The sequence below is a fragment of the Prunus avium genome, chromosome 7 (genome assembly GCF_965620075.1).
Source record: "Prunus avium chromosome 7, drPruAviu1.hap1.1, whole genome shotgun sequence".
NCBI classification, from domain to species: domain Eukaryota; kingdom Viridiplantae; phylum Streptophyta; class Magnoliopsida; order Rosales; family Rosaceae; genus Prunus; species Prunus avium.
In genome coordinates, this window is record NC_142290.1 from 32,975,241 (window position 1) to 33,001,376 (window position 26,136).

At 38.2% G+C, this 26,136-nt stretch overlaps 3 protein-coding genes across 4 annotated transcripts; 1 reads left to right on the forward strand and 2 right to left on the reverse strand.

Moving 5' to 3' along the window:
* Nucleotides 1-12,152: 12,152 nt before the first annotated feature.
* FOLT1 (folate transporter 1) lies at nt 12,153-16,544 on the forward strand. Of its 2 annotated transcripts, none has more exons than XM_088244050.1 (10): nt 12,153-12,526; nt 12,632-12,708; nt 12,930-13,023; nt 13,464-13,557; nt 14,023-14,096; nt 14,785-14,898; nt 15,732-15,803; nt 15,920-15,940; nt 16,125-16,192; nt 16,399-16,544. In XM_088244050.1, exons 1-10 carry the CDS (start codon nt 12,338-12,340, stop codon nt 16,529-16,531), a joined length of 936 nt encoding a protein of 311 aa, XP_088100176.1. In that variant the 5' UTR covers nt 12,153-12,337; the 3' UTR covers nt 16,532-16,544. The 2 variants fall into 2 exon arrangements, with proteins under 2 accessions (XP_088100176.1, XP_021834313.2); XM_021978621.2 differs by having other exon boundaries at nt 14,788-14,898.
* On the reverse strand, nt 16,240-18,226 carry LOC110774080 (epoxide hydrolase 3). Its single transcript, XM_021978611.2, has 4 exons — nt 17,805-18,226; nt 17,538-17,720; nt 17,202-17,443; nt 16,240-16,942 (listed from the first exon to the last, which is right to left on the reverse strand). Exons 1-4 carry the CDS (start codon nt 18,084-18,086, stop codon nt 16,696-16,698), a joined length of 954 nt encoding a protein of 317 aa, XP_021834303.1. The 5' UTR covers nt 18,087-18,226; the 3' UTR covers nt 16,240-16,695.
* Nucleotides 18,227-18,927: 701 nt separating this feature from the next.
* Nucleotides 18,928-20,876, reverse strand: LOC110774217 (epoxide hydrolase 2). Its single transcript, XM_021978759.2, has 4 exons — nt 20,451-20,876; nt 20,114-20,296; nt 19,787-20,022; nt 18,928-19,389 (listed from the first exon to the last, which is right to left on the reverse strand). Exons 1-4 carry the CDS (start codon nt 20,739-20,741, stop codon nt 19,137-19,139), a joined length of 963 nt encoding a protein of 320 aa, XP_021834451.1. The 5' UTR covers nt 20,742-20,876; the 3' UTR covers nt 18,928-19,136.
* Nucleotides 20,877-26,136: the final 5,260 nt, after the last annotated feature.

Genomic DNA, 26,136 nt, shown 5'->3' on the forward strand with positions numbered 1-26,136 from the left:
TTGGATCCAACATAATGAGTGAAGTGGGGAGGCATTCCAGCTATGAAATTCTAAAGGAGCAAGTTGGTACATGCTGGAGTTATTATAGAGAAAGCATGTGCATGCATGTAAAGCAAAGAAATGAAATGAAGTCAATTCCAGTCTCTGTTCGGCAGCCAACTTGCAAGGCCCAAAACGCACATTTCTACTACTCCGATGGGAATACTTTCTTCATAGAAGTTGTTCCAATGGGTGTCTAGTATAACATATCCAAATTTGAGCCCCATTGGATAAGTTTTGAAACCTCTGGCCTTCCTACACCAAGTCTGGTTCAGAAGACTCGTTTTTGTTCAACAACCAAAAGAAGACCACATGGGTTGGCAGCAAAAGGCAGCCACAATTGATCACCTTTGATCCCATGTGAAGAAAGCTTGAGGTGCAGCAAAAGAAGTATGGGATGAGATTGATTCCAACCACACTAACATAGACAAGATGAAGTGTGAGTTATGGGTTGTATTAAAAGAGGAATTGTGGTGTTGGATTTCATCATGTTGTTCCTCCCTCTTAGCCCTATAAATAGAGAAGCCTTCAAGCTTCATAAATCACACCCCAAGGGGGGGAGCTCTCAAACACTTCTCTAGAGCTCCCTTCCCTTCTCTCCCTCAAATTCTCTTAGTTTCCTTTCTAGTTTTCAATTGTTGTAATGAAATATTTGTGCTGAAATTCTCCTTAAGTTTTTCAAGTTCTACTTTACTTTTATTTGTAATGTACATTCTTTCTTAAGTATTCAAGTTTAATTAGTTTCCAAGTTTCAATTATGATTTTTGTTCTTATTCATTATGCTTATAAGTTAATATGCTAGTTTGAATGATTGATCACCATTTAGGCTTGCATGTTAGCTATCTTGGTTTGAATTAAGAGTAGACACCATGCTTTAATTCGAATTGAACTATGGATAGGAAGAGTATGTATGGACATTCGACAACAGGGATTAGATACATACTTGGTTGTTTAAAATGTTCTTCTATGCTTAATGGGTTCCTAATGCTTAGTTTTAGGTTAGACAACAAATGATCAAATTAGGGAATTAGGAACACAAGGTTTTGACCAAACACCATGGCTTAATCATACTTTAGCTAGAATCAATCCATTAATCTAATTGAACTTGGGAACTTATTTGCTTGAGTTATTTCTTTTTTTTCTTTTTTTATTTATTTCCTTTTTCATTTCTATTTTGTGTAGGGAAAACAAATTGGATCATTCAATCACCAATCCTCGTGGGATCGACCTCGCACTTACATATGCTATACTACCAAACGGCTCGTGCACTTGCGAGTATCACAAGTTGAGGATGCAGCTGAATCTATTTTGGTGCAGCTGAATCGAAGCAACAAGTTTTTGGCGCCGTTGCCGGGGATTGGTAACATTGTTTGATTCTATTTGGCTTTCCTACTTTATTTTATTTTATTTTTCTTAACTTGACAATTTCTTGTTTTAAAGTTAATGACGTTAATGGACAAGTTGTGTTTGTAGTCCAACAGAAAAGGACAATTGCTCAACAAGCAAGAGAACTAGGTTTAAGTCCCAGCTTACACAACCCATTGGTGCTTGTTGCTTTGAAGCATGGAATTGGATGTGTGTTGATTTTCCTTTTCATTTTAGTTTTTATTTCATAATCCTTTTAATTCCATTTCAAGTTTTCTGTGTTTGTTTTAGCAATTTAGAATAGCTTAATAATAAAGGGAAAGAGAAGGCAACTTCAATCATAAAGATAGGAAGTGTGGAGTAGTGGGAGAAGTCGCGACCTCCAAATGCATCACGCTCGACCTAATCGCTTCAAGGGGGAGTATTCCAATCCTTTCTCATTAGTTGTTTTGTTATTATTTCAATAATTTTAATTTTCTATTTCTTTTATTAAAAAAAAAATAAATTAATTTTTTTTTTTTTTTTTCATATGAGCTAACTTTTGGTAACTCCAGTAAGCACTTCCGTCAATACAGTGTCTAGGAGTTCTTTAGGCGACACCTTCGGTGTCTAAGAAGTTTGGGTTTTAAGCGGGACCATTGTGACCCCTCCAACCTTCCCGGATCCCCTGGCTGTGTTTTCTGAGGCCCTTAACTGGTCATCCGTGAGTTGCTTGTATATTCGTGTGTTTTTAAATTAAGTTGATTTTTATTTTCTTTGTTTTCTTTTCTGTTGTGTCTTTGTTTTTGATTTGTTTTTGTTTTTGTTTTTGTTTTGTTAAGTTAGTTTATGTATTTATTTACGTGGTTTGGTTGGTTAGTTTATTTCTGAGTGTTAAAACATTTTTTTTATTTCAAACGTTACATTAAAAAAAAAACAAAAACAAAAACAAAAACAAAAACAGTAAAAATAAAAAACAACATGATCATTATCTTCTTCTTCATCTTCATCTTCATCATCATCATGGCTTGCCTCTATTGTCTCGCACTTGTAGAATCTGCAGCAGCTCTACATGGTCCTCATTCTTTCTCTGCAGTGCTTCCACATGCTGATTGGCACAGTAAAGCCGCTTCTGCAAGTCTGCCACCATAGCCTTCAAGGAAGCCACTTCCTCGCTCAGCGCGGCACACTCACGTGTCCTCGCCAGTAATCACATGCCCAAATTGGTAGCCGAGACCGCATGGAGCACAGATAAAGTGTGGGACTCCTCCACTGCCACCTTGTCCGACCGCTGTGCCACATGCAGATGATCTGCCGGTGTGAGTATACTGCCAATCATGCCACCCAGTAGCACTGCTCTGTTCGGCATTGCCTCAGCAAAGTTCGGTATTACCTCAGCAAAGTTTGAGGCCGTGCCGTGATGATATGTGGAGTTTGGGAAGACAGGAGTTGGAGGAGCCCTTATTTGGGCATTCGGTGGTGCAAGTGAGAGCTCAAGGTTGAGATCATCAAGGTGAGTGCATGAGGATGCCATTTTTTTTGTTTCTGAATTTTTTGATGTTTTTCCTTGAGTTGCAGGAAGAAATGCTGGGTATCATCCGCTTGCAGAGGTGTGCTTTAAATAGACATATGCTGATGAAGGAGTCGACACCCTTTCGGATTTCCCGGGCATGCTCGACCTAATCGCTTCAAGGGGGAGCACATTAACTTTCACTTTACTTTTCTTTTTTCCGTGTTTTCTGGTGTTTTGTGTTTTTGTTACTTTCATTTTCTAGAGCTTTGTGTTTTTGCTTTTCCCTTTCGGCTATCATCTTTATTTTATTTTAGTTAGGGAACTGTGCTTTCTTTTCCGTTTTCTTTTTCCTTCTGCAACTTTACTTTTATTTCCGAAATAAAATAACGAAATTACAAAAACAACAAAATAAAATAAAAACAACAATTAGCAGTAGAAATCATTTCTTCACAGTGCTCGGTGTCTCGACCATTGGAGCTTTGAGTTTGGCCCTCTGGCTATCCTCTTCCGGGGCTTCACGCACAGCCTCTTGGGGCTCACCACTTGAGCTCCCAAAGATCGCAATCTTAGCTTGAGCGTAATTACTCTCGCGATTTGCTTGCTTGCGTTTACTCGGTCGGTCTAGGTCCTCCAGCTGCTTTCGCATGTCGCGAGAATACAACTCTACCATCTTTGATAGGTTTTTATTCTCGTCCCGCAATACTTCTAGCTGGTGTCGATTCACCTCCACTATCCTTGCCCTCTCCCTTTTCAAGCTTTTTATAGCACTCTGACACTCTTCAACCATACTTCGCTCCGCCGCCAATTGACCCTTTAGCACCTCTACCTCATGGGACTTCGCAAGTAGGCGATGACCCAAACTTGCGACTGTTGCCGTACTCTGCACGCTCAGTGCCAGGGCATCGCTCACGACCCGGTTGTCATCCCTTGTCCCCAGCACACGTATATCTTTAGGAGTCACTAAATTTCTAGCCACTCCAATGGCAACATCGTTGTCCAGGAGTATTGAGTCAGTTACTGTCACAGGCCCCCGTGCGGAAGCAAAGTAGGGCATCCATACTGGTGCCGCTACTTGGCCTCGTGTCTGAGTCGGTGGAGCTAGGTTGAGATCCAACGAAAAAGGGTATGAAGAGGCCATTTGATTTCTCACTCTTTGTTCTTCTTTCTTTTCTGTTTTGTGTGTTTTTGAGTTTGTGTTTTTCACCCGTTCTTTTTACCTTTTTATAGACTTAGTCTGCTAAACCCTAGCCCCTGCGGTTCTGGGTTATGTGTGGCCCTTACGGCTTATCTCTATATATCGCCGCACCCATTTCCCAACCTCCCCTTAATTGCATTTTCACCTTTCACAACCTTCAAAGTGAAAAAGTCGTCCCGCTTCACCCAAGAGCCCAATAATTCTGGCTTGGGGGATGTGAAAGCGACCTCTGTGCGCCGACACGTCCCTCACCTCTTTTGCCCGTGACTTCCCAGGAACCAAGGCATTAGGGACCACATTTTCTCTTTTCAAAAATCCCGTCTTTGCACTCCCAATTCACGTGTCATCTTAAATTAAAAATAATAATAATAATAATAAAAAACGTATGGGCTTCGGATTTCATTGTGGGTCGGGTTTTCACCGTTGTTTAGGTTTCAAAGTGGGTTAACCTTCTTTTGGGTTGGGCTTTCAATCGTTTGGGTTTTGGTTTGCGTAAGACTGTTTGTTTAGGGCTTTCTGTTTCGAGTGTTTTACTATTTCGTTTCTTTTGTTTGTTTGTTTTGTAATTTTTATTTTGTAATTATTTTGTTTTTGTATTTTAACTCTTGTGTGTTTTGTGATTTTTTATTGCTTTAATACCTTCATTTGTTATTTTTGACATTGCTTGTGCCTAAATTTTAAACATTGAGGACAATGTTCATTTCTAGGTTTGGGGGTATTGGAGTTTAACATGTAAATTTGGTTTTTCCTTAATTTAATTTTTTTTTATTTGCTTGTTTTTATTTTTATTTTATTTTGTTTAAGTCTTGCTTTTATTTTATTTTTTTATTTTGAGTCTTGTTTTATTTTGATTTTATTTCACTTTCCGAACACATTTGATGAGATTGTGATAAATGTTTGCATGACTTAAATGAAAATTGAATTTTATTATTTTTATTATTATTTTTTTTTTCCTTGTAAATTTTTATTGTAAATAAAAAATAAAAAATTAATTAATTTGGCATCGTTCTAGCATGATATGATTGAAACCTTCTTTACACTTGCCATTTGTTTCATAATTTTCCAATTAAAGGATTTGCATGACCCAAAGAATTGTATCAAGCATAAATTAGACTTATATAACCATATAATGTGAGCTTTTGAGCCTTGTTCTTCATTTCATGAGTGTTATACACATACTCTTATTTTCTTGTCATCAAAGTTGTTGTTTGATCTCATTATTCATTGATTTGGTTGAACACTTAAAAGTCATTCATTCTTTTGCAATTTGATTTCATGACATTTAAGAAATGATATTAAGGCCCTCTTTGGATCGTTTGTGCCTTTTAAGCTAACCTTATGCATGCTTAAGCATGATTTTCCATTGTTAACCATTTTGAGCCTACATGTAAACCTTTTCTTTCATTTTACCAATTATATTTCCTCGCCTTAGCCCGAAAAACAAATATTTACCTTTCTAAGGAACTCATGAGCTCTAATTCGGATGTGTTTTTCATGCTAAGTTTGGGAAGGGATATTACATAAAGAAAAAAAAAAAAAAAAAACTTCACTCAATTGGTATAAAAAAAAAAAAAAAAAAAAAAAAGAAGAAGAAAAAAAAAGTTGTGATTAAGTGGTGGTTGATTGAAAATTCATTTTTGGGCCTTCAAAATAAATTGGTGTTTGAAAAGGAGTGTGAATCAATGTAAATGAAGGTATAAGGAGTTTTGATCATGTAAAAGAAAAAATCTAATCATGATGATTCGAAGTCTTGTAAACTATTATTTTATGCTCTTACATTTTGAGTTCCTTGGACTTTGTATTATCCATACCTTTCATTTCTTACTCACCTTACACCCTTGGCCCCATTACAACCTATAATAAAGACCAAAATTGATCTTAAATGTCATATGGTTGAATTGCATGCATTTTCTTACTTTTAAGTGTTTGGCATCCTTCTTGAGATCATATTAATGCAAGTTCTTCATCTTCCTATTTTGAGTTAAGTCCTTTATGATTTAACTCTAATATCATGTTTATAACTGAGTGTTGCATTGTAGCCCTCTTCTGAGTGATTCATTTGTGAGAGGACAACTTTGGTGAGATTTGAAGTTGAACTTGTGCTTTGTATGATTTTTAAAAATTGTGTAAAAACTAAGATTGGGGAATTTGTTGCATTTGGCTATCACACTACTACACTTTGAGCATGTTGTGTTTTGAACTTTGCCACATTGTAAATAATATCTAAAATTGAGCTTTTATTGTTAAAACTTTTGAGTTATGTGCATGAGTCATCTCTCTTCAGAAAATGTTCGGAAAGATTGTTTTGAGTTTACTTTTTACATTTTTTTTAAAATTTATTTATTTATTTATTTTGGTTTTGTAATTATTTTTATTTTGGTTTTTGTGTTTATTTTATTTTGCTTAAGGACTAACAAATCTAATAAGTTTTCTAACCACCTTGTTTTGTAGAGTTAGTAAAACGTTTGTGGGTATCGTTTCTGTTAAACCCTCAGGAGACACAACTCCTCCTACTAGGGATGCCTAGAGGTTTAAAGGCTTGTTGCATATGCTCAATGCAATCGAGTTACCTGCGGAAGTGGTTTACTTAACTTCTTGTTTTGTTTTCATCTTTGTTTTCCTTTTGTTTTGCTCGAGGACTAACAAAATCTAGGTTTGGGGGTATTTGATCGGTTCATAATTGTATATCATTTTGTACCATTCTAGCTTATGATTTGGTTATGTTATTGAGTTAAACTTGTGCTTTTAATTCATTTTCTATTATGATAAGTCCATAATTTCATACACTTGCATGCCTTCTTTACTTAGTGGTTTTGCTTAGTTTCTCTTTATTTTGAGTCACTTACCTATGTTTGTGTGTTTTGTAGGTTAAGATAGCAAGAGATAACATTTGATGCAATCCATGCATGTTAAGGGCTGATTGGCATATGAGGAATATGAGCTTAAAGACAAACACATTTTGGCTACAACCCCTTTCCAGCCCAATTTCGTAGGTCAACTTCTTGGCCTTGGATCAGCATGCTATGGGGCTCGAATGAGGTGAAGATCTTCATGAAACTTGTTCCATTGGGTGTCTAGTATAACATATCCAAAATTCAGCCCAATTGAACATATGTGGAGTCCTTAACCCGTCCAACACAGAACCATGCTCAGGAGGATTTGCAACTGCCAGCTTTGAGCCTTGTCTCCTCCTTTAAGCCATGTGCCTCACCCATGCTGCAACTGACTTTGGATCCAACATAATGAGTGAAGTGGGGAGGCATTCCAGCTATGAAATTCTAAAGGAGCAAGTTGGTACATGCTGGAGTTATTATAGAGAAAGCATGTGCATGCATGTAAAGCAAAGAAATGAAATGAAGTCAATTCCAGTCTCTGTTCGGCAGCCAACTTGCAAGGCCCAAAACGCACATTTCTACTACTCCGATGGGAATACTTTCTTCATAGAAGTTGTTCCAATGGGTGTCTAGTATAACATATCCAAATTTGAGCCCCATTGGATAAGTTTTGAAACCTCTGGCCTTCCTACACCAAGTCTGGTTCAGAAGACTCGTTTTTGTTCAACAACCAAAAGAAGACCACATGGGTTGGCAGCAAAAGGCAGCCACAATTGATCACCTTTGATCCCATGTGAAGAAAGCTTGAGGTGCAGCAAAAGAAGTATGGGATGAGATTGATTCCAACCACACTAACATAGACAAGATGAAGTGTGAGTTATGGGTTGTATTAAAAGAGGAATTGTGGTGTTGGATTTCATCATGTTGTTCCTCCCTCTTAGCCCTATAAATAGAGAAGCCTTCAAGCTTCATAAATCACACCCCAAGGGGGGGAGCTCTCAAACACTTCTCTAGAGCTCCCTTCCCTTCTCTCCCTCAAATTCTCTTAGTTTCCTTTCTAGTTTTCAATTGTTGTAATGAAATATTTGTGCTGAAATTCTCCTTAAGTTTTTCAAGTTCTACTTTACTTTTATTTGTAATGTACATTCTTTCTTAAGTATTCAAGTTTAATTAGTTTCCAAGTTTCAATTATGATTTTTGTTCTTATTCATTATGCTTATAAGTTAATATGCTAGTTTGAATGATTGATCACCATTTAGGCTTGCATGTTAGCTATCTTGGTTTGAATTAAGAGTAGACACCATGCTTTAATTCGAATTGAACTATGGATAGGAAGAGTATGTATGGACATTCGACAACAGGGATTAGATACATACTTGGTTGTTTAAAATGTTCTTCTATGCTTAATGGGTTCCTAATGCTTAGTTTTAGGTTAGACAACAAATGATCAAATTAGGGAATTAGGAACACAAGGTTTTGACCAAACACCATGGCTTAATCATACTTTAGCTAGAATCAATCCATTAATCTAATTGAACTTGGGAACTTATTTGCTTGAGTTATTTCTTTTTTTTCTTTTTTTATTTATTTCCTTTTTCATTTCTATTTTGTGTAGGGAAAACAAATTGGATCATTCAATCACCAATCCTCGTGGGATCGACCTCGCACTTACATATGCTATACTACCAAACGGCTCGTGCACTTGCGAGTATCACAAGTTGAGGATGCAGCTGAATCTATTTTGGTGCAGCTGAATCGAAGCAACACATGTCCATCTTCTTCCAACTCATCATCAGAATCCAAAAGCACGTGCTCTATGTAAGAAAGAGCTTTAGTCATGTGTTCATCATCATGATCATTAGCCATGCCTGGCCTGGAGCTGTTTCCTGAAGCCACTTTTATGGTTTCTTGTTTCATGATCTTTCTCACAAAAGGAAGTCTTCTTGGGAGATTTTTTTTGAAGAAATGGGAAATGGGAAATGTGAAACGGGAAATGCTTTCTGTTTCTCCACCTGGGTTTTATAGATATCTTTCCAGAAAAATTGAACCCAGTTTCATTTAGCTTTGGCAATGCAATTGGAACCCTCATTACTTAGTGTCTGGACTAAAACCTGTTATAACTAACAAATTGGTTTTGATGCAAAAATAAATAAAATAAAGTAGTGAGCAAACAGTAACACCATAAAATCCCATCCACCAAACGAGATATGATGAGTCAAAACACTTACAAACGACACCGTTTCCCCGACCTGACCATTTTCCTGAAGTTGGTGCTACAAGAACATTTTGGAAAGGTCGTCATTTTTTCATTTGGCTATGAAGTAGTTCATAGTAGATAGGACAGGACAGGACAGGATTATAATTGTCATCAAGTTTGCTTTGCTTTAATTTGATAACTTCTTATCAGAAAGATGGGCCAAATTATGATATATCTAGCATATATGTCCGCTCAACCCAGAGCTTCACCACTATTACAAATACCAAACCAGAAAGCTTCCTGTTTCAAGGGAATTTGCAATAACTATCACTTCAATGCATGTGCTCACTCACCTGTCTGTGACATGTCTGTTATAAATTTAGAGAATTTTTCTTCTATGTGCTTATGTTCATAACTTTTTTCTGTCTTTTCAAAATCATATTTCAGATGCCTTAAGAACCATAATGAGAGAGGAAGAGTGGGCTGCGCTTTATAAAGATGTTCTCTCCAGTCTTTTTCAGGTATGTTATTGTTTATGAGCTCAGCATACACACATTCCTTGTGCTTGTTCATCTGCGGTTCTGCTCCATATGTGGGTTTAATAACACAGCATTTCAACTCTACCTAGTAGTGTGTTGTAGGATTATTGAAGCAGTGTATATACTAACATATTTCAGAAATGGGAAGCTATCTTGTCAATTCACTGTTCACTACGTTTTTATTTCATGTCTTCGATACTTGCTTTCACGGGGGAATTTTCATTTAGTTTCTTGGTCCACTTTATGTCATCACCTGGAGAATTTGGAATTCTTGCTTTATTAAATTTACTTACTTGAGCATATTAAATTCATGAAGATATTCATCTGTGAGAAGTCTAAGTGTATTCACAGCTACTGTAGTGTAGATCATCATTTGTTGAATGGTAATTTACGTCTCATTGCTTTTTGGTTACATCTGTTCAAGTTTAAGAGTCTGCTAATCAGGCCTTGGATTGAGACTCATTAGGCAAATTAACCAGTCTGATTACGAGGTCTTATGGTCTATTTCTTTTGGCACAGAATTCAGTTGAGTGTGCAGCTTTGGGGGCATCATCTAAAATCTGATTTGATTGGTAGTGAACGTTATAAGAGATCAAGTAGCTACTCTTCTATCATATCCATTCCGAACCAAAGGAATACCAACTGCCAGGAACATTTTTACATCTTGAACTTGATCCATATGTATATACAATACACCTCAAATCACAACTTGATCCAGCCTAGAGAAATTTCATTGACTTTGTAGACCTTTTCATGCTGCAGTCCATCTCAACTCTGTCTTGGTGTTGAACAATGTCTGAGGGTTTTAAAAAAATGGCAGCCTTCCCGAAGTGATCACAAAACATAGCTTTCCAGTTTGGGCATTCCTGCCATGAAACAAGTAGCTACTCCTACAACAATTGGGAGCTTCTTTTAAGCCAGCCCACAATAGAATAATTCCACGTCAACTCCCCTCTACCAGAGAATCCATGAATTCCGGGCGCCCACAGGGTAATATCTTTTTACCGTACCAGGCGATGACGTCGAACAAAATATTGCCAATCTCAGCATATGAATTTTTTGAACTCCTGCGGTCTTGAACTGCACACTGTACTCATTACCAGCAATGTCATACATTTTGAGCCAGATGCCTTGTATAAGATCTTTGTCGCCATTCAACAATAGCCAGACGTGCCTTTCTACGTCACATTTCATCAGCTTTAATGCTAGTGTTGTCACATCATAGTTTGACAAGAACTTCTGAAGAGGCTTGCTGCATATTTGAATCAAGTTTCGGAGGCTTGGGACTGGTGGGAGATCAGGAGGGACATAGTTGCCAGTTCCATCGAATGAACCCAGTTCTAGTTCTGGTTGTTCTTGAAATTGAATTGAGCATTGGAGACTCGGGATTGCTGGGAAATCACTAGGTACATAGGTTCCAATTCCATGGAAAGATCCTAGTTCTAGTTGTTGTGGTAGTTGAGGCATTCCTTGTGCTGCAGCAATGGCTTCTTGGGCTTGCAGGGCATGTGAGACTGCAGGTTCTTGAAATTGAATTGAGGGTTGGAAGCTTGGGAATGGTGGGAGATGATGATGAGGGTCAAAGTTGTGAATTCCATAGTATGAACCTAGTGCAACGGCTTCTTGGGCTTGCAGGTCATGTGGAGAACAAGGTTCTTGAAATGGAATGAAGTGATGAGGAGGTACATAGTGTCCGCAGAACCAATCTAGTCCTAGTTCCTGTTGTTGTAGAGGCATGCCTTGTTGTGCTGCAATGGCTTCTTTGGCATGTAGGGCAGCAGGTTCTTGAAGGCTCGGAACTGGCGGGACAGCATAGTTTCCATAGAAGAAGGAACCTTGTTCTGGTTGTGGTTGTTCTTGTTCTTCTTGTGTTGCAGCAATGGCTTCTGTGCCTAGTAAGAATGCTTCAAATTCTTGGATTTTCAATGCTAGTTGCTCATTTTCTTCTGCATGCCCATCTTCTTCCAACTCATCATGTGCTCTATGTAAGCAAGAGCTTTAGCCATGTCTTCATCATCATGATCATTAGCAATGCCTGGCCTGGAGCTGTTTCTCGAAGCCATTTTTATGGTTTCTTGTTTCACAATCTTTCTCACAGGAGAGAGTCTCGGGAGATTTTGTTGAAGAAAAAGGGAAATGGGAGGTGCTTTCTATTTCTCCACTTGGGTTTTATAGATATATCATATATCCTTCCAGAAATATGGAACCCAATTTCATTTAGCTTTGGCAATGGAATTGGAACCCTCATTACTTGGTGTCTGGACTAAAATCTGTTATAACCAACTAACATGTATTAACAACCTTTTATCACAAAAATTAAAAAATAAAATAATAAATAAAATAAAAACACCGAGTCAAAACACTTCCAAAACGACACCGTATCCAACCTTCCACTTGAAACGACGCCGTCTTTCGCCTCTGACACTGACAGCACTCAAGACAAGACTCAGAGGCAAAGTCCACCTCGTTACTCGGTAGTCGTTCGTCATATAACGCCGTCGTTTTAGGATTTCAAATCGAAACCGCCAGGTCTTGTACCGGTAAGCGATTGCAGAGAAAAGCCTGCTGCTTTCAGAACCTAAGCTGCAGAGCACAAGGCAACAGTGGTGGTTTAAGACCTGCCGGCCGCCGCTGTAGTCGGAAGCATCAAGCTTTTGAATCTGCCGTGAAATTCAAATGTCGTCGGCGTCGCAGTGGCAGTGGGAAACTGCCACCGCCGGCGCCGTCGCCGGGTTCGCCACTGTCGCGGCGATGCATCCTCTAGACGTTGTCCGTACGAGATTTCAAGTCCACGATGGTCGAGGCTCCAATCTTCCAACTTACAAGAACACGGCTCACGCAATTTTCACTATTGCTCGATTGGAGGTATATATATATATATATATATATATCCTCGGCTCACCTTGTCAAAACCCACCTAAGGGTTTTTGTTGTTGATGATGATTTGGTTCACATTGCTTTGTCTTGCAGCGCTTGGGAGGACTCTATGCAGGCTTTTCTCCTGCTGTTCTTGGTTCCACTGTTTCATGGGGCTTATATTTCTTCTTGTAAGTAACAATGTATGGGATTTTAGAATATATGCCTTCAGCTCCAGTGTAAATTGAATTTTTTTACTTGATGAATATTCCTGCCACGCATGCCAATGGATTCTATCTTCGCAATGCAGTTGTAATTCGGTTTTTTTCATTTGGATTTTTGTGTTTTTTGTTTTTTCGTTCTTGTTTGCTGAAAGATGTTACGAATTAAACAAAATCTCTGTATTATGTAGCTATGGAAGAGCGAAACAAAGGTATTCTAAAAACAGGGATGAGCAGCTGAGCCCTGGTCTTCATCTCGCTTCTGCAGCAGAAGCTGGTGCTTTGGTGAGTATTCTGCAAACGTTGATTGAAAAGACATTAATGGAATTTTTTCCTTCTTCTGAAACTGCTATCTGATCCTGGTGGTCGGTTTTATTTGCATATGGCACACACATGATTCCCGAACTCTGCATCCTTAGGTATCCAATTTTTTGTACTTTGAAATCAAGACACTTGTTGAAACTTTTAACGAAAATATCTGGTTAGTTAAAAGAATCCTTGAATATACCAGACTCCCAGTTGGAGGTTAGCACCTTCCTGAATTTGATGCTATAAGAACATTGTTCCGAAGGTGGTCATTTTTGTCATTTGGCTTGGTGCAATGATTTACAAGTGTTCCGAGGAATATAACTCCATTTTCTGTTCCCTTCTAATATTTTTAGAAGGTAGGCAGGATTTTAGCACATGGTTACCTATAGATGATAGCAACCTTGTGATTTTGTCAGGTTTCTTTGTGCACAAATCCTATTTGGCTTGTAAAAACAAGATTGCAGCTTCAGACTCCTCTTCATCAAACTCAACCATATTCGGGGTTTTATGGTCTGCTCCATATCTTACTTTAACTTGATAGTGATGCCTGCAATTAGTTTTTTTCATGCTAAATATTACTTATTTGTTTATTTATTTAGTTTGTGCTGAAGATAAACTATCCCTGATGTAGACTTCTAGAATTTGACTCTTTTATAAGATTGGTTTGCTTGGCTATCAAGTAGTTCATAGAAGATAGGACAGGATTATAATTGTCATGAAGTTTGCTTTGCTTTAATTATATCTTTTTATCAGAAAGCCAATAAAGATATCAAGCATACATGCTCAGTCAACCCCAAACTTCACCACCATTACAAATACCAAACTAGAAAACTTCCTGGTTCCTGGGAGTTTGCAAAAGCTATCACTTAAATGCATTTGCTCAATCACCTTTGACATGTCTATTTCAGAGAATTTTTCTTCTATGTCCTTATGTTCATAACTTGTTTTTTCTTTTTATTTTTAATCATATTTCAGATGCCTTAAGAACTATAGTGAGAGAGGAAGGATGGGCTGCGCTTTATAAAGGTCTTCTTCCCAGTCTTTTTCTGGTATGTTGTTGTCTATGAGCTTTTTCTATGGCGGTCTGTCTTTGTTTTCTCGCATAGATGTACAGTATAATATTTAAAGATTAGAAAATAATGACTCTGTCTCTCTCCCTGTCTCTCTCTCTCTCTCTCTCTCTCTCTCTCTCTCTCTCTCTCTCTCTCTCTCTCTCTCTCTCTCTCTCTCTCTCTCTCTCTCTTATAATCATATGAAACAATCAATATGGGTATATCACTTTATCTACAACTAACAACAAAAATATTTGGTTCTCCTGAATCATTTATAAGAGTTGTACAGAGGATTTGGGGTTTACTGTGTTTTCTTCCCATGGACACTTAAGAGCCTCTGTGTACAGCTTCTAACCATCACTAAAAGAATACCATGTTCATGCTTTGTGGTGTTATTTAAAGATTTTGGACACTTAGAGTTAATCCATGTAAAAGGACACTGAAGAAAATTGTGAAAAATTTGTAGTGGGAAAATATGGTGGGGGGTGTCTTACATATCTGATGATATACACTGCTGAGTGGCGAGATGGAAATGCTTCTCGAGATTATTTTGTACTTCTACACTTAATTACATTTGAAGATTATAAGTGCATTATAGTATACACATATATCACTCATGCCAAAAATCTGTTTAGTCCTTCATGCTTCACAACTTTGCAGCTTACAGATCTTCGTGTTGTTTCAGCAGGTATCTCATGGTGCTATTCAATTCACAGCATATGAAGAACTCCGTAAAGTAGTTGTTGATTTCAAGTCTAAAAAAAGCAGAAGGCATTCTGGAAGCGCTGATTCAGTGTTGGTATTTCTCTGTTCATGCAGTTAATGTTCTGTAGTAATGGACCTATTTTAATCCATAGATCTACTTGTTCTGGAATTCTTAATTTACATTCCCATTTCACATATAGTTCAATACAGAGGTCCCTTTTGGTAGTTGGTAAATTTATTCTCTAGTCAATTGTCTAGTATTTACTGCACCAAATGAAGAATCCCAGGTTGGTGCGGAAATGTGATTTGGTAATTGGTGTACAAATTTTTGTATATGTTCGTATGGGCTTGTAGATGTTTGGCAATAACATGAATCAGATTATAGTACGTCTCTTCTGCTCACTATGCCTGTTTTTGTTTTGTTCATGATTGAGGAAAACACATACATTCCTTGTGCCTGATCATCTACTACTTATATGGGGTTCATAACACAGCTCTTTAACTCTACCTAGTGGTGAGGTGTAGGATTATTATAGAAGCGCATATACTACATATTTTACTAATGGGAATCCATCTTATCCATTCACTGTCATTTTAATTTCTTTTCTTCTACACTTACTTTCGTGGGGGAACTGTCATTTAGTTTTTTTGTCCACTTTATTTTACCTGAAGAATATGGAACCTTCGCTTTATTGAATTTACTTATTGGAGGATATCAAATTCATGAAGATGCATCTGGGAGAAGTCTAGGTGTTTACACAGCTACTATAATGTAGATCATCTTTTGTTGTATGGTAATCTACGTTTGTTGCTCTTTGGTTCCATCTGTTCAAGTTTAAGGGCGTGCAAATCAGGTCTTGGATTGAGCTCATTAGGCAAATTAACCACCCTGGTTAGAGGTCTTATTGTCTATTGTTTTTTGCACAGAATTCAGTTGACTATGCAGCTTTGGGGGCATCATCTAAAGTTGCTGCTATTCTTCTATCATATCCATTCCAGGCATGCATAAATATATATTTTTGGCTTTGGTGTAAAATTCTTCTAGATGTTCATTTCATTTGTAGATTATTACTTATGTGGTTGTGATGATTTTTTTCTTTCTTTTCTTTTTTCAGGTGATGCGATCTCGATTGCAGGTATATCCATAATGTTTTCTCTATATATGGTCTCAATATTTAGAAGTTTCCCCAGTCTGAAACAGTCCGAGCTTTTATTACTAAAACCCTTCAGCATAACTTTTGAAGTTGCCGTTTGTGATTCTACATGTTTTATGGATTTTGCTCGTATTCCTTATTAATGAGATTTTTCTCATTTTGTCAGCAACGACCTAGCAGTGAAGGAATTCCAAGATATATGGATAGCTGGCATGTGATAAGGGAAACTGTACGGTAAGTATGAAATTTAGCTTTCATATGATGCAAATATCTGGAAATAATTTCTTTATGCAAATCTCTATCTGATTCAATTGGTAATGAATGTTACAAGAGATCAGATAGCTAGATGGCCTTTCCTTCCATGATATATATCCCCTTCGATTTCTCTTTTTCTTTCTTGTCTTAGGATGCTAACCTTTCCTTCTTTGTTGGGGCTGTAGGTTTGAGGGCGTTAGAGGTTTCTACAAGGGAATCACCCCAAATCTTCTGAAAAATGTTCCTGCTGCTTCAATAACATTTATTGTATACGAAAATGTACTGAAATTTCTAAAATTTGCTAGAACGAATGAGTAAGGTCTTCTTTTGATCCTCAATTTTGAGCACTCGTTCTAGCTACAACGACATTATTTGAGGTTGGAAATGCGGTAATAAAATGTGTTGGAAGGTATATTCAACAAAGCATTTAAGTTGTGAAAAAGAGGAAATACAAAACTCATTCAGAGTGGAGGAAAGTCTTATTATGTCGAAAATTTGCGCAGGAAGGAAAGAATTTCGTCAGAGACTTCTTGAGCCTTCTCTTGTTGGATAAAATGGTGGCCATCTAGAATCACGACTTCCAGGTCTGGCACAAGACTCTTAAGAACAGTTCCTTTCACATATTCCCTTGTACCCACAATTTCAAAGCCAATGTCTTTGTCACCTACAATCAACTTTGATGGAACACTTATCTTTGATCCTTGCCATGGTCCCATGAGCTCCCAGTGCCTGTTTCCCATTTTCAAAATTAACAGATGTAAAAGATTAGCCAAGTTACATCAATAAAGCTCCTGAAAACAAGACAAATCAAATTGGGATTTTCTTAAAATTCAAAAGCCATTTGAATATTCTTTGCGGTTGACTTGTCAATTAAGCTTGCTAACAACCCACCCCAACACCAAACCAAACGGGGTAGAAAAATTTATGCAAGTAAACCATAAATTCTTCAAGGGTTGTTAGTTGGTGTGTCTACAGACTCTATACTTACAGCTCAATTGTACGAAAATAATTGAGGGCACCAGTGAAGCCAGATTCTTCAAACTTTTCAGCATAGACTTGGAGGTCCTCCTCAGAAATCCATGGCGGCAACACAGCTGGTGTCTCCAAATAATCAATGATCTCCATTCCAGGAGGAGCTACCAAATAATCTGTCTTGTTGTACAGCAAGAATTTCTTCATCACTGTCAAATAATCATATCTTGCAAACGACTTTTCTGCTCTTCCTGGTTCCTACCACCATACACAAATTACAAATACAATTACACAAACACATAACACGATTGCTAACTTGAAGAACATGTTCATGTCTTGACTAAAAAAGAACCTGAAACTGATAAACGTAACACCCGTCACTGAAAATTCGCCTCACAGATTCAGAATCCCTGGTGCTTGAAGATCTTTCAAAGTATGGAGCAGAAAGTGCAATCAGGGCCTTGACTCTGTCAGGCCTGAACAGGCTCAGATGCCAAGCTGCAACGGCTCCAAAGTCATGTCCCACTACAAATGCCTTTCAAATAAGAGAGACAAACAATCAAAACAGTCACTATAAAATAAAACACAGAAGAAGAAAACAGGAAAGAAAGAAAAAAACCTTTTGTTCACCAAAATGATCAAGAATGCCAACAAGGTCTCCAACAAGGTGTTGAATAGAGTAGGAGGTAGGACTCAGAGGAGAGTCAGTGTCACCATAGCCTCTCATATCAGGAGCAACAACATGGTAGCCATGCTTAGCCAAGTAACCAATCTGGTGGCGCCACGAATACCATATTTCGGGGAAGCCATGGAGGAGAAGCACAAGAGGCCCTGTCCCTTGCTCTGCTATGTGCATCCATATCCCATTTGTCTTGATCCTTTGGTGAGTCACCTCATTCATATTCTCTTCTCTCCAAGTCTCAGAAAATAAAATTAAAATAAAACCAACTGGTGTGCTTAATGGTGTGAATGGACTGGCTTTTTGTAGCTCAATTATATATGTGTAATTAATATGTGGAAAATGATTTGGCAACTCTCTGAATTTCAAACAGTCAAAGATGAGAACTTTGAAGCAGACCAAAGGTGAGAGACGTATCAAATGCTCCAAAGCTAGTTATGGTGCAGAAAGGTACAACTTTCTTGACCTGATTATTCGTCTTCTCAATTTCTTAGTTGTCATGTACTTGTTGTTGTTGACAATTCCCGTGGTTCCACAGGAAGCTAAATGTCAGTGCTTGACAGTCTCCTCTTGATCATTTTCCTGGAAACTACCATCTACCATTATTTTTATTTTCTTCTTCTTTTTTGGTGTATAAAATTGTTATAGTATATGGCTGCCGGCTTATATGGTTTTGTATGTTATTATTGCAACCCATCTTGTGTTATATCGTGGAAATGCGACATCGGCGTTTGGTCATAGAGTAAACTAATTGTAAAAACAAATTTGTGTAGGTGTAGAATTATCTTTCAAAAGTTTTTAGTATTTGAAGTACAAATTAACAGAAGGATTTGGTTGTATTGAACTGCAGCCAAGAAATATAAACTATTTGCTTTGTCTCAATCTATGAAGTTTTTGGTTTTCGTTACGGAACAAGGCCTAAACCCTTCCCCAAATCAACAAGGTTGAATGCAGCCACCTTACAGTTAACAAAATTTTTGGTTATGTTCATGTCACTGATAAATTTAAAAAATTCCAAAACTTAATTTACAAATCCAGGTGGTAGTTAATTTGGCATGCCATGTGTAATTCCCCATATCTAAGAGGCCATCACATTAGGTTATAAACAGAATTTCTAAATGCCTTAAGAAGAAGAAAGAACAAACACAAAGCACAGAAAATCATCCAACCCTGATACAGAACAAAGAAAAGGATGGCTCTAGTTGAACCCCATATTGGTTCAATGTACCCCACAAACCATTTGGGATTTATTCAGAAGCACACTAAACAATTTCATTGATCTACAGGATGTTCACGCAGGAAGGAAAGTATTTGGCTGGAGACTTCTTGAGGGTTCTCTTGTTCGATGAAATGGTGGCCGCCTATAACAACCACTTCAAGGTTGGGTACAAGGCTCCTGAAATCATCACCTAGCACATATTCACTTCTTCCATCTGACTTAAAGCCGAAATCTTTGTCACCAATCATGAACTTCACAGGTACTGTAATTTTCAATCCTTGCCAGGGTGCAAGAAGCTCCCAACTCCTGTTTATCACAATCACTAGTATCAGTCAACAAAACAAAAGGACCAAAAGGTAATGCAGACCAACATGGGTGAGTTGGTCTGTTGTATTGGCCAAAGCCTGCACAGGTGAGCTGAATGCATTTTCCTTAATAAAAGGCTTTGCTTTCCTTTACCTTGTATTTTATTCTGCCCGAAGGCAGGGAAGAGACTTGGGATTCAATTTCATGTGTTATCAAAGTTAAGTGGGGTTATTATCCTTATCTTATATGTTAACAGAATAAAAGCTTGTGATTAATTAAGTATGTTAAAACTGGAACAGAATAAGTATCTTTGCCTATGATGGTTGTACCTAAGGCCTAGCTTGGAAAGAACATCTTTCCAGAAACGAAGAACAAAGTAAAGTTTCTGTACACTTACAGGTCCATTGCGCGATAGTAGTTAAAAGGACCAGTGAATCCAGATTCCTCAAATTTTTCAGCGAAGACCCGGATATCCTCTTCAGTTAGCCATGCTGGCAATGCTGATTTTGTGTCCAGGAAATCAATAAATTCCATGTCCGGAGGAGCTATCATGTTGTCGGTTATCAGCAAGAACTTCTTCATCACCGTCGTATAGTCATACCTTGCAAACGCTCTCTCTGCTCTTCCTGGTTCCTTCTCAGCCAAGAAACCATAATTAAAAGTGACACACACATACACATATACATATGCATACAAGAATTGTGGAGAGAAATTAAGGAGGTACCTGGAATTGAATGACATGAGTTCCATCTCCATACAATTCTCTGATTGCTTCGGTAGATTTAGTTGTTGGAGATCTCGGAAAGTATGGAACAGATAGATTTACCAGCCCTATCACTCTATCAGGCCTAAACAAGCTCAAATGCCACCCAGCAACCGCTCCCCAATCATGCCCCACAACATATGCCTTCTCAAACCACAAAACATATAAGAATGTCAAAGAATCCTTAAACACCTCACTGAAACATAAATCATGACATGAACATGTTCATAAAAATTCATAAACAGAACAGTTTTATAAACTTCTTTTTTTTAATTGGGGTTGGAGAAAAGCTTCTCACCTTCTGTTGACCAAAATGGTCAAGTAAGCCGACGAGGTCTCCAACTATGTGGAAAATGGTGTAGGAGTTGGGGTTGAGAGGAGAATCAGAGTCACCATAGCCTCTCAAGTCAGGCGCCACCACATGGTAGCCATTCTCGGCCAAGTGGTTGATCTGGTGGCGCCAAGCGTACCAGAGTTCTGGGAAGCCATGAAGCAAGAGAACAAGAGGACCTGTTCCTTTTTCTGCTACATGCAGCCAAATTCCATTGGTTTTGATCCTCTGGTGATTTACTTCAATCATGTAATCCATGATCTCTGTACAAGTCCTCAGGTCTCAGAGAGAGAGAGTCTCTGTACAAGTCCTCAGGTCTCAGAGAGAGAGAGAGAGAGAGAGAGAGAGGTATGCTCAATGGCCGGCAGTGATGATTAAGGTGCTTTGTATATAATTTAATTAATGTACATTGAATTAAAAGGATGGCGTAGTTGGTGGATTTGAGGGCAATAATAGTCAAAGATGATAAACATCGTATTAGACTCTCGATCAAGGTGCCTTGTCTACCACTCGAAAACTTTAGTCAACAATTATTTTATATTTTATCTGTTAAAATATCAACCCAGCCCATCAATACTTAACCAAGCCCAAGATAAACAGCCCAGCTCAGCCCATTTTTAGGAGCAACAAGTCTTCAACTTTCTGTAAAACATGGTATTTCACTCAATATTACTCTTCATTTTCAATCTATGAACCATCCATCATTTACAACACTAGAATAAACATGAGATACATGTAGATCAATTTAGGAGAAAACAATAGTAGTGGCTGAAGTATAAAAGCCCAAGTCGGTGGATTGGCAAAGTAAGTCAGCAGCCATATTGAAGCTTTGAGAATTGTCTAGAGCATGCCACACACATGTGGCTAGGATTTATGGAGAAGCCAAAGTCGATGGAGAGCAAAGGTTAACTCTCCTATAAACAGGCATAAAGCCTTCAAATGTAACCAATCAAGAATCAAGAAGCAAGTCAAGAAGAAGAGTGACCGATGAGCTATAGAGCTAAGTAGTCCTTATGAGGAGTGTGAGTGAGTATTCTAGAGTTTGTTTTCAGAAAGTGAGAAAGAGTGCTTCTAAGAGTTGGTCTTTCCTTTAAGAGTTGCTTTATTGTAATATTTTGTGAGTCTAATACAAGTAATTTGATTACTTATTTTGTCTCCAATAATTCTATATTAGAGTTGTGTACTCTAGTTTTCTCAACATTATTATCATGAGGTTACTTTGCTTCTTGTACCCACCAATTGAAGTCAAATTTCAAGTTTTGAGCCAAAGTCTACAGACTGCATAACATTTTGGGAAGACTACAGTTATAGTGGTGCTAATTTGGAAGGGAGAATGAACACTTTAAACCACTGTTTCGTTACACTACATGGCCATACTCCACGCACAATAATTCTCTTTGCTTTATTTATCTCTGCATTTTTCCCCTATGTGGAACTTTTATGAGTTAGTCTTGCACATGAGACCAAAAACCTATTTCTTCTAAATAATAAAATTGTTACAGGGTTGGAAATTCAGCTAAGATTATATTCAACTCAAAATGAGCATCCGGCTAATTGCCTTACAACGTACCATCACAAGTTCGTCTTCTCTATCAGGCTGCAGCAACAAGACTTCATGTAATTAACCATGCTTTACAGACAAGTTGAATGTTCTTAATTAACCCCAGAAAAACACTCATTTAACAGACTTCGTAACTCCGGAAGACACACAAATTATTTTGCTTTGATTTCTATGTGCATACGAAGATTTAGAAGAGAGTTTAAGATTGTTTCTATCCCAAAACTTTCACATACTGTGGCTGGATTTTTAAATTTTTTTTATTTGGCTAAGGAATTTGACACATTGAACACCAAGGAAATTAATAAAGCAATACTGCAAAAAAAAAAATTATTAAAGTGAAAACAGTTTTCATCACCATCCAAAAAAGTGCCTCAATGGCTACTTGTAGAGTAACTCAACTAGGAAAAGTTCAAAATCTATCTCCAAACAAATACAATTATTTACTGCTCAGGGTTGGAAATTCAGCAGGATTTATCAAAAATTCCTTATTCGCAACCCTGGCCTGTCGCGAACAACTTTCTTCAAACCTACCATCAGAGTTATAGTTCCCCCAATCTTGCCGCCGTCTACGATCCTTCACTGGATTCCAGGAGCCGTCATTCCTGCTATTAAGCTGCTGTTGTGCAGGCTGCTGTGGCTGCTGTTGTGCAGGCTGATTGGGCTGCTGTTGTGCAGGCTGCGGTGGATGGCGGTATTGAGGCTGCTTGGTCTGCCGTTGTGCAGGCTGCTTGGTCTGCCATTGTGCAGGATGGCGGTATCGAGGCTGCTGGGGTTGCTGTTGTGCAGGCTGTGGTGGATGGCGGTATTGAGGCTGCTTGGTTTGCCGTTGTGCAGACTGCTCGGCCTTCTGTTGTGCAGACTGCTTGGTCTGCCATTGTGCAGGATGGTGGTCTTGAGGCTGCTCGAGATGCCGTTGTGCAGGCTGAGGGGGCTGTTCGACAGCGGTTTCTTGATTCTCACTCTTCTTCATATTCATCTTCTCATATTCTTTCAAAGTGTACGAAAGCGTAGGCTTGTTCTGAACAGGAGCAGTCACAGCAGCACCAGTAGTATCACCAACAGCTGCTGCATTTTCGCTGTGGCTTTTCTCCTCGTTCCTCTTCTTCTTCAGTTTTCTCCTCAGACTTCCATTGATATTTGACTTTTTCTTTCCATCAGAAGAACTCTTGCTGCTGCTTCCATTGACCCCATTACTCTGTAGTTGGGTTTTGTTCCCCTCTTCCTCACCACCTTGTTCTTCCCGTTTCTTCTCCGCAACAACTTCAGTCTCCTTCTTCTTCATCAACTCTTCAAAATCCTCTCTGCAAAAGCTCCCAAAAGATATCTCTGACAACACAATACTAGCAGCACTGGAGACAGATCTAGTATCATCAGCAGATTTCGGCGCAGCACGAAAATTCTGGGAATTGAAATCCCTTTGGCTGTTCTGGCCTCTTCTGTAAAACCCATTATTATTCTTTTGTCCTCCGAGTAATAAATGTTTTTGAATACTCAGCCTCAGCCGCTCCTTCTTCTCCTCCTCCTTCCTCTTCTCCGCCTCCTTCTTCCTCTTCTCCGCCGCCTCTATCGCCTCCTTCTTCCTCTTCTCCTCCTCCATCGCCTTCTTCTTCGCCGACTCTATCGCCTTCTTCTTCACCTCCAAAAACTCGGCCCTCTCATCAACCGCGCTGATGAGTTCCTTGACATCGATGTCTTCGGTCTCGCCCAGCAGGTCGAAAGAGTTGGCGAACTTGGCCATGATTAGAAGTGAGAACAGAGTGTTTCCTAGGGTTTCTGATTGATCAGAGAGAGAGAGAGAGAGAGAGAGAGAGAGAGAGAGACTAAGGGTTTCTGATGGATGCTATGATCAGCACAATGGAGAAGAAGGTTTGACCCTCTATATATATACAATTCTTGAGTCAGTTATCCTTGCTCGCCAAGTAAACCCCTAAATCGTTTCGTGCTCTCCAAGTTAGGAAGAAATCGGGAAAGAACCAAATAATTAGAAGATTTTGTTTCCTGTTTTTCTTATTGCATATTGCTTTTTTTTTTGGTTAGTTAAAAACTTTCTTCTTTTTTTTCAAGACTTAAAACTTTCTTCTTCTTTTTTAAAAGAAGACACATACATATGTAGATTCATAGGAAGGCTCATAATTTGAGTCGTTCCAAGCCTTCATTCAGTAGTAACATTTACGTTTATAGCTTTTTATTTCCAATTTTCAATTAAAGATGGTAAATTATTGAAACGAGAAGAAAATGTATGTTCATAAAATTATACCTCATGGGGTAATAATTGTGTATATTAGTAGTTTTTTTTTATCTTCTGTACTCTCTCTCTCTCTCTCTCTCTCTTAGGGGTTAACTGCGTTATATCTTACGAGTTTGTGTAATTTTTCAAAAAATATTTCTTTCGATACATGCCTGATAAATATATAATAATAATAATAATAATAATAAAAGCCTTGATCAATATTTACAAAGAAAAAATTAGATGGGCATATGTTGATAGAAAAAGTTTCTTGCACGCGTGTTAGCGTCTTCTACTCAGCAGAGAGGCTAGCCTGTGCCCTGTTGGAAAGGCTCGTGAGCTCGTGCAGCAGAGAACCACGCATGAAATTTTTATGCTGGTTCTGTGAAAACCAACTAATTTGTTAGGGTCGCAAATTTCATTTCTTTTAGCATGAATTTCATGTTGTAAGTGTATACTGTTACTATTGTGATAGCAAACCATAAATGTACAAGAACTAAAAATTTGTCTTCCTGCCATGAACATCAAGCTTACTTATTACATGCTTATTAGAAGGTTTTTGTGCGGTGTTGCTGTGCAAACCAAGCTTATTTAATTTCACTATTATATCCTTCCCCAGTTTCAAATTATGTTAACAGAGACACCTTCAATATCTCCATCACACATTAGCAATTCCAAACAGCGAACAAAAGAATCCCTTTTTTGCTTTAGTTTATTGTAGTGATTACTGTCATAATAATACTTATGACATAAAAGATTTATGGTTCAGGGGAGAATGTTAACATCAAATTGGATTAATTTTCCAAATTTTATATAAGTTTGTGCAATATATCTTGCTTAAAATCTTTCACCAAGCAAACAGAAATGGAGTCTACTTCATATTTCACTATTAATTCTAAGCGATTACTCAAAATATAAAACTAAAAAAAATTAAATAAATAAAAATCTAAGGGGGCACAGCCCTTAGCATCCAAATTATTTGCATTAGAAAGCTACACAATCAAAGAAAGAACATCCAAATTGTTTTCTGATGAGTAATTACCAATTTTCTATAAATAAAAAAAATTTCAAATAAAAAATTTGAAATCTAGTTAAACAATAGACACAAGAAGAAGATTATATCATCTGTGAAAAAGAGCAAGAGGAGGAGGAGGAGAAGATTACTGGAGAGGAAGGAAGACAAGAGTTGAAATTCTTTTTATTTTTATTTTTATTTTTGCAAATTGAAAGGGTTTGTTTGAAACCAAGGTAGTTGGTGTGAGTGGTTCGGCACTCTCATTCCTTAAGAGAGGTCAGGAGTTCGATCCCTGCTCTCGTATGGAGTCACCACTTTGACCAATACTTTACCCCTTACAGGTCGACCCGGTGTGAGCGGGGATTAGTCTGGGTTGTGATTAAGGCTTGTTTGTGCCTGATAAATCACGGCCACGAGCTGGCCGAAGGAGCCCTTCCTTTCGGCCCTGGCACTTGTTCGCAGAGGTTGAAACGCAGCGTTTCGTCAGGGCATATTCGCCTTCCTTAAAGAATAAAAGAAGAAATGCTAAGGCATGATCATCTCGGCCTCAAGCATAGGCCGAGGCCGAGACCGAACAAAATTGCGGCCAAGACATTAAAGGCAAATCATCACGTGACAGCAGGGTCCCAGGCTTCATTTAATGAAGTAGTGCCTGTTTAATGCAGCAAAACCCATTGGCCACAAAGTAGCATTTAATGCATGAGGGAAGGTGGGAAGTGACTGAAGTCAGGATTTGGTGATGAAGATCAGAGTGATTAGACGTGGACATTCTCACAAGAATTCTGATAGCTTGAGATGTTGGTTCACCAGCTATCCAGGCCATAAATGCGTCTCCACGGCCAGAGGTTCA